The sequence below is a fragment of the Buceros rhinoceros genome, unplaced genomic scaffold (genome assembly GCF_000710305.1).
Source record: "Buceros rhinoceros silvestris isolate BGI_N320 unplaced genomic scaffold, ASM71030v1 scaffold6710, whole genome shotgun sequence".
NCBI lineage: Eukaryota > Metazoa > Chordata > Aves > Bucerotiformes > Bucerotidae > Buceros > Buceros rhinoceros.
Genome location: NW_010388931.1, coordinates 1 through 8679, shown reverse-complemented (window position 1 = coordinate 8679; position 8679 = coordinate 1). Strand labels below are relative to the sequence as shown.

General features: G+C 36.9%; 1 protein-coding gene across 1 annotated transcript in view; it reads right to left on the bottom strand.

Annotated features, from left to right (window-relative positions):
* The window catches only part of TFEC (transcription factor EC), a gene marked incomplete at its 5' end in the record, with an annotated part of 14845 nt that extends 6237 nt beyond the window's left edge, over window positions 1–8608 (bottom strand). Inside the window, 3 exons of the mRNA XM_010132094.1 lie at window positions 3482–3557; window positions 7580–7633; window positions 8494–8608. Coding sequence (XP_010130396.1) covers window positions 3482–3557; window positions 7580–7633; window positions 8494–8608 — 245 coding nt within the window. The remainder of the gene's footprint in view (window positions 1–3481; window positions 3558–7579; window positions 7634–8493) is intronic.
* Window positions 8609–8679: the final 71 nt, after the last annotated feature.

Here is an 8679-nt window from a genome sequence, read left to right as displayed (position 1 = left end):
CTTTGTTTCTTTTTATTCTTTCAGTCTAACAACCCCTTCCCCCCCCCCCCCTTTATTCCTATTGTATGTATGTAAGGCTCCGCCCTGTAAATATTGAAATACATGGAAAAATCTACATGTAAAACAAGTAGGTTGAGAGCAGTAAGAAGTTTTGCAGGTCTGGCCATCCTCCTCTGCAAAGGAGGATCGTGTCTTCATCTCTGTGTGTGCATGTGCTACAAAAATTTGAAATTTTTAACAAGCTATACATGTGTTATCTAAGAGGTCTTATACACAATTTGCATGGAAAAGTAGCAAGTAAATAAGTCAATGTCAATGAGGAGAAGGTCAGGCACAAGCAGATGGAGAGTCACAAGCTCAGAGAGGAGAGAATGAGAGAAACCCACTACTTTTGCCCAAATCCTCAGTGGTTCTCTTAACATCCTGGTTCTGTAAAAAGACTAGAATTCTGAAAGGAAAGATTTTTTTTTCTTCTTAGTAGTTCTGGCAATTCTAGTCCATCTGTACAAGATAGGCATTTCCAGACTCTGTGGCAAAGTGCTGTTAACCACCTAAAAGGTGGATTCTGAAAGGCTGCACACTAAGGAACCAGGAATGGAATGGAAGGTATATTTAAAGGAGAAGTTTATGTGTTTTTCAGCAAAATATCACTGGGTATTTTGGCGCTTTTTAAAATTCTGGTTTTGAATTATTCCGTATAACTGGTATGCATTTCTGAATTGTCTACTATTTGGATAGCTAAGCACTGAAAATTAAAGAGTCAAAGTTCTTTGCGACTTATATTTCCATTTTCTAATGCTGATGAAGTGGACTTAAAACATGAATTCATATAAGCAGTGTAATCCACACTTTTCTTAATTAAATTTAAAAAAAAAGCGAATACAGAAGAATAAGAATAGAGTTTTAAGCCAGTCAAAAGAAAGTCCCCATGGAAGCTCTGCAGGAGCAAATAAGTTCACTACATAACAAAACAAAAGTGAAATAAAACCCCCATATACCACTTCAAAGAAACAGAAATCAGAAAAGGTTTCCAAATAGTATAAAAAATGTCCTTTTCCATTCCTAAGTCTGAATGCAATCTTCCTGAAGCAAGCCATCTGGGACAGGTATGCTAACCACAATGGTTTAGTTATAGTAGTATTTGCTCTTCAGTGCAAAGGCTGATTTGCTTCACTGTCATTAGTCTGAGCATCAGTAAGGTTTCTCCTTTTACAGCTAAGTCCCCACTATAAGCAGAATCTTCTAAAATCAATATACGAGGTGAACACGCTGCGTGCGAGAAAATGTTACAGATGGTAAGAGATGATACATCCTTTCTTTCAAAGGAGAAGGGGGCAGATTGGGGGCACCGTAAAGTGTTACGAAGGAAAAAGCAAGAACTGAAAGAGAGGGTAAGGACACTGAGTTATGATTTGGCAACACAGGACCATACCAGAAAGAAATAATAATTTTCATTTACTCAGCTGTCAGAATAAAATGGTCAAATTAATGTATTTCCACCTACAAATATATTTTAAAAGTGTTTACACTGCTTTGAATTAATTTAACCTGGCACCAAGCTTTAGCAGAGTTAAGTTACAACTTTGTTTAAGCTATAACTAGTTTTTCAAAAGTGTCCTGCAACTTTTAATGCCTCCTTTTCCTTAACAGCACCTTGAGCACTTTTAAATAGGCCTTTTTTCAGAAGCAGTCCTGATTACCAGTCATTTGGAAACAGCAGTCCTCAGAATGAGAGACACTTAAGTTCACCTCACATGTTTGTAAACATAAGTCATGTTGGGGCTGTCACACTGTTGAACTCAGACGTGGATTTTCAGACTAACACATGAAAAAGCAATGTCTTTGGGATCTATACCTGAAATTTTTCATCAGGAAACACCACCAAAATCTGCGAGTAAAATCCATCATCCACTTACTGGAGCAAAATTACAGGTCCAGATTATTCATTTTAAGAAGAGTTTAGGTATTAATGCTTTAAGTATGTATGTTTTGAGTAAGGTCATAAACTAAACCTGAATCCAGACCAAAACACGTAACTGAAACACCTTGTAAGCAATCAGTCACACCAGAAATGTGTACCTCAAGCCCATTTCTAATTGCAGTATAACTTGCTTCCATTTTTGCTTTATAGCTGCAAACCAACAGTGCCATCCACTGTTTTTCTGAGAAATCTTTCCATTATTTGCCCAAATGGTCTTCAATACTGAAAGATGCACCAGCAAAAGTAAAATTCTTCTACCTTCTGTGTTTGCAATGGATCACAACTGGCCAATGGATCACAACTGGCCAATGGATCACAACTATAAAGCACTTCTTTTAACCCAGCTGTAATTCCTAATGCTATATTAATGACAAGAATATGTCCATTTATCTAATCTTGGGTGAAACCCACAGAAGGAGCCAAGTTTGTGGATTCTCTAAAATGGATGCAGTATGTTAACTTTGTCTGTGGTGATTATACTCCCAGTGGCTTGTTATGCCAACCTTGTATGTATGGAAGTCTCACACAGCTTTATATTGTTATAGAAATCCTTAAGATAATAAAAAGTTTCCAAGTCCTAAGAAAAAAAAAAAAGGCTGAAATATCAATAGATGTGTTCATTTCAAGTAACATGCAGGTCTGCACTGACATACAAATGATAAAGACAAAATCTGTATAATCAGTTTTATGTGAGTCACAATCATACTAGTACATGGTCTTAAGGCTTCACTGAGTGACCTGAGAAACAAAGGCTAAAGTTCAGCATTAAATATCACACAGAACTGCTATAGCAAATCCCGCAATAATCTTTCCTACTGAGGCAGCTTTTTTCATATTGATGACAAATATAAGCTTTAAGGGAATGCAGGTATCATTTAAGAAGTATGCATTTTGTGCTACTGTAATATATGCGTTAATATAAAAGGATATAATTATAGCAATTACTACTTTCATCCTTGCATTTTAGGTCTGTTGTTTTCTTTTGAAAACTTTTGAAAAAGCTCATTCTACAGACTCTTAAGCCGATTTTTTTTTTCCTTAAGCATAGGGCAGTGACAACATACATTTTTTTTTTTTCCCACTAGAGGGCCGATGACAAGGGCTAAAGCGTCACTCCTTCCTTCTCCGGAGACACCACACAATTGCTCCCAGGAACATAAGGCTGGACTTTCTGTTGTTTGGTTTATCTCTTTTTTTTTCCCTTCTTTCTGTTTTGTTTGGTTTTGTTTGTTTGGGACTTTTTTTTTTTTTTTAGTTTTTGTTTTGTTTTGTGTTCTTCCCTGATGTAGCAATCTCTCTTAAATACTCTTTTTATTTTATTATCTTTTCACGTAAGTGAAGGTTTGTTACTTTAACAGCCTCATCTCATCCAGTGCCCCAGCATGGAAGATTTTGTATCCCATTACTCAATCCTATAGCCAGTATATGCAACTGTCTTTTTTTTTTTGTTGTTCCCTGTATTTAAACTATAAACATTATAGGAAAGACTGTTGAACTCACGGATCATTAGACTTGGGGATGAGCGTACCAAGTTCCTTGATTCGGTAATTAATATTATACCTTCTTCTTCTTTCAACTGTTAAAAAGAAACAGTTACTATTTTTATGGTGAAATATTATTGGAGAAGCTGAACATAAAACATTTTAATTAGTTAAAAACAAGTCACTCAATATGCAGAATCCTCAAACAGAAGTCCTGACATGATCTCTTACCCGTCTTGACTTACGCTCAGAACAAACTACATTATTAGTACCAACTCTGTATCTCACCCAACCTGCAGGTTTCTCCTCTTTTTACAGCTAAACTCCCAGGGAATGAAATGGTCACATATTGTCTAAAGGGGTGCTAACACTGGGGGTTTTTTTTATGTTTATGAATCCTTTCTCCACTCTGCTCCCAAACAATGGAGTTTTCAGCTTAGTGGAGTTTTGCTGATGACTTCAACAGGGACACAAGACAACTCATACGGCATTCATATTTTGGCAGAACTCTTGCTACAGATCAGAGATAACATCTTGACTATCCCTTATCTACAGTTATCATCAATGTTGCAAGCCACAGATAGGACATAACTGCAACCATATCTGTTCACTGGAACAGAGAAAGATTGTGTCCCAGAAAAAATTCACCCCCAGCACATCTGTTTTCTTCAGTGATGGACAGTGCAATGTTTACAATAACACAAAGAAAATGAAGAAAAACATAATTTAAACAATAAAAAAAATTTTATGTATTTAAAATCATGCTTCTCCTAAGACAAACTATGTATGGTATCTTCGTTTACTTGCAATTTAGTTAGAAAGGAAAAAAAGAGAAGATAAGCCTCTTAAAATTAGTTCCTCCCCTCTGTGCTCTCTGTCCACTTTATTGGCATTGTACTGGTATGCAGACTGGAGTATGTGAGCCTTCTGGGCACAAAGGGTCTGTCACCTTTCTGCCTCCCATTTCACTAATTTAGAGAGAGTTCTCTGCTTCCTCACCAGTTTTTCTCCAGCTACTTTTACATGCAAAAACTTCACATTTTCTAGTTTATAGGCCCAAAGGAGATCTCATTGCCTTGGAGGATTTCTTGTATATAATTGTGATGTAGAAAATATATTCAGTGAGAACATAGTCCCATTGAGGTACTGCTAGCTGTCAGAGAGCAGCAGTGATGTTCTACTGACATGCAGTCGGACTTTTGTCCACTCCCTCCGCATTGTACTTCAGCTAAATCCAGCAGGATTCAGCTTTGGTCCTTTGCTAGCACTGCATTGAGCTGTTTCTCTTATCCCTTGCTTCTTGGAAGACCTTACCTTTGGGCTCAACATGCTAATACCACTGTACTCTGTCAGGCCAGATCTGGCCAGCCTAGAACATGGGCAGAATGGATACATGCTCCCCTCATCCATGTAAGGAGATGAGCAGTTAAAGTCTGATGTCCTCATTTTTAATATAAGTACAAAAAGACAGGTAGAGCTTAAATTAGAATTGTGCAGCCAAGACCAGCCTGGTGGGTTTTCCTAGGCTGACTGCAGCCTTCTCACAGTCGTAAGAACATACCGCTTTCAGTCTCAGCACCACCACACAGATCACTTCTAGTTCTTTACTTCTCCCAGTACATAAAAGTGCTTTTTATTCCTGTCTGTGTGAAGCTCTTAGGCATGGGCACCAGTCAGTTATTTCTTCCCTAGCCAATTCCAGCTCAGGGAGCTTCCTAGGTGTTTTCGTCTACCCTGATGATGTGCTCTGCCTTGGTGAGAATTTCACTCAACAGATTAAAGCATCTCAGATTTTGTGGTCATGATTCCCATATTCAGGACACAGGGTTATAATCCTCCTGAGTGACCCCTTGCATCCCATTGTCATAAATGTGCCAGATCTCATAGGAGAACACAAAATAATGGCAGGACAAATAGAATTGAAGAATGCTTGTTAACTATATAGCCATAGGGCATAATAGCTATTGTTTAATTAATATTTACAGTGTGGAAAGGCTCTGCAATATACTCATCAAATAGTAGTCAACTAAATATTGGCTACAAAACAAGGTAAATAAAAATTTTCTTTACAAGTGGACACTTACAGAATTCTTTTTATTTTTATTTTTGTAGTTTTTTTCTAAAAAGAAAATTCCAGTGGTTATGCTAGTGAATTAGGGGAGAAATTTTGAAGTTTGGAAGCATATTTCAATAGAGTTTTCCTGATTTATGCCTGTTATAGTTCCAGCATTATCTGATTTATCAGTAATATTTCAAGTATCAAATTATACCAAAGCCAAAAGAGGAACTTACCTCTCAAACTACGTGCACAGGATGACCATATAATAGACAAACATTAAAACTTTAATTCTTTGTTTGGGGAAAAAAAAAAAAGCTACCCAAAAATACATTAAGTAATGGTTTAAACTCATGCTGTTACATGAAGAAGGATTTCCATTTCTTAAGTCTAAATCCCTTTTTATAGTTTCATTGAGGATCTAACCTTTCAAAAGGAACTTTTTTCTACTTCCTCCTTTGCACGAGAAGGTACAAGACCATTTCTGTGAAATGTGGACCTTAATTACAACCTGAAATATGTGTGTTTCTATAATTCTGATCAAGCTCCAATATCTGATTTTTCAGATCATCTCTAAAAAATTGGTAGTCATAGCAGAGTAAATCACACTAATAAAGTCTTTATAGGTAATGCTTTAATGTATCCAAGCCATCAGATAGTAGAGCTGGCTCCAGAGAGATTTTGAATTCTGAAGTACACTGCAGCCAAACCAGAAGAGATGTTGGAGGTCTGCACGCTATCATCCTGGCATACAGCCTTCAGCTCAGTCACCAGGGGTGAGGGACAGTTCTCAGACATCTCTTCTAGTTTTCAGGAAGGATGATCTCAGAGCCTGAGATGACCTAGCATCCCTAATGAATGTGCGTGCCTGTCTTTTCCCCTGCAGTTCCAGACAACTCCCACACACCACCTAGTCCAGCAAAAACTTCCCATTCCTGCCCAGATAAGACAGGTAGAAGCTGCACTGGCACTTCAGGGAAGATGTGCCACCAACAGACCTAAAAATCTACATAGTCTGTCTTTAATCCACAAAAAAAGTACAGCAGAAATAAGGATGCCTTCTGGAAAGGCTAAGTAGCAGAAAGCTGTCCACAGTGGTTGCTAGCACATTATACCAGTGGATGTATACTTCCAGGTATGTAATTTCACTCAAGGAAAGCCATAAATCCCTCTAAGATTACTGTAACAGCCAGAGAAGTAAGATAGAAATAGGAGAACAAAGATATAAATAGTGGCTATTAATGAATTAATGATTTAGGTTATAATTCACAGAATCATAAAATATCTCAAGTTGGAAGGGACTCGGGGATCATCGAGTCCAACTCCCACGCTATTTTTTAAGGAAAAAGCGGAAAGGAGAACCAGAAAATGTAATCACCTTATTCAACACTTTCCAAAAAGCATCCTTCAGGTTGTTTTCTTTTTTTTTTTTTTTCAAATTACAATTTAGAGGGAAAAATTGCCTAATTTTATAGGTAAACTTCCTGCAGAGGTTAGGGGACCTGTGTATCAGAGCAATCAGAGCACTGTGAGTATCATCCAGTCCTGCCCTGATCTCCTAGTGTAACAAGATTTCCACAACTTTAAGAGCTCAACTATCATTTAGAAGTTGTCTGATAGTTGTCTGTAATATTTTCCCCCTCCCATCACCTATAGAGAGATACAGCCTCTCACTTCGGTGCTTCAGTAAGCAGGATGTGAAGGCTGGGTTTTCACTGTTATATTCATCATCTGAAATTTGCACTGAAATTCTTAGAGACATTATAAAGAAAAGTGTGCAGTTTACATGTACAACTGTAGAATAAAAACACAGTAACAGGAGATGATATAGAAAGAAATGAATTACAAATATACAAAGTATTTTGAAAGGCAGAAGTGAAGGACAGAAATTAATTTCAGGGAAGAAACCTCTCTGGTTGGCTGTGTTTGCAGACTGAGTTCAATCTGATTACCCTGGCAAGATGCTGATCTAGAAGAGCGTAGACATGGTAGCTAATGCATATGATTTTTGCATTCCCCACACATTCCATTTAATGAGAGGGAATATAAACATGTACTTACTGAGATTGTGGTTATCCTTTTTTTGTCTCTCCTTTGCCATTGCTCGTGTATCTGCTTCTGACAGAAGGTAACATTTATTAAAACAGTCCTTAAGTTGCAATTCCAGTATGTCTTTCAGCTTTTCAAAATGTCCTTTTGTCACAAAGAGCAGCCTTTTAGTCTTTTTACCTCATTGCTCTTTTTATTATTAAACAAGACCGTAAGCAAATCTATGTTCTACCAGTACCAAATTTGGAGCAAGCAGGCAGGTTGCTTGACATTTTTTATTGCATAGTTTTTATTTAAGAACTTAGAAATGCCATGGAGGGGTAATTTTCTCCTATTTGCTGTATTTTACATCAGGACAAAACTTTCAATACACTAATGTGAATATGGTTTTGTATATCCCATAATGCAAGAGTTAATCAGATTTGCAAGATATTGAACAAACTCGCTGTTCCCTCTGAGTGACACTAATAAACTGTATGTGGTTGTTAACATTCTTTGGATTAACTGAATGTAACTTTTACAGTTGTTAATCCACTAATATAGATTTACCTTGAATAGCCTTATTGTAAAGTTTTAAAAGAACCATTTGTTCTACCCTGGAACAAATTTAATGGATAATAATTTCTTTATACTCTTGATCAGTAGCCAATATGTGGAAGAATCCACTACGTTTCCTAAAATAATTTGGTTTATCAGAAATATAAAAAACAGGGGGTAGACATGGTTTCTGAATTGGTGAAGAGGAGAAGAGAAAGAAAACATTTCCCCTTGGCCTTTATTCTTTTCCTTAAATGAAACCACAAACTGCAAAACTCTAAGGTATTTAATTAAGGACATCTATTTCATGGGTAAGATTTATTCAACTTTTAAAAGAAACACCATCACATCTGCAATCAGAAAATACTAAAAACTCAGAGTTTTTTTACCTGTGAGTTCCCTTTTTACTGGTAGATTAGCTGGGCAAGAAGCATTTGTGAGACCCATGTTAGATGGTGCCGTTCCCTGGTCACTGTTATATATATCCAGAATGCTGCTAGATAGCTTGAGGAATAGGGTGGGGAGAGAATGATAAGAAAAAAAAAGTAATATTAAAATAATTAAAGACTTAAAAT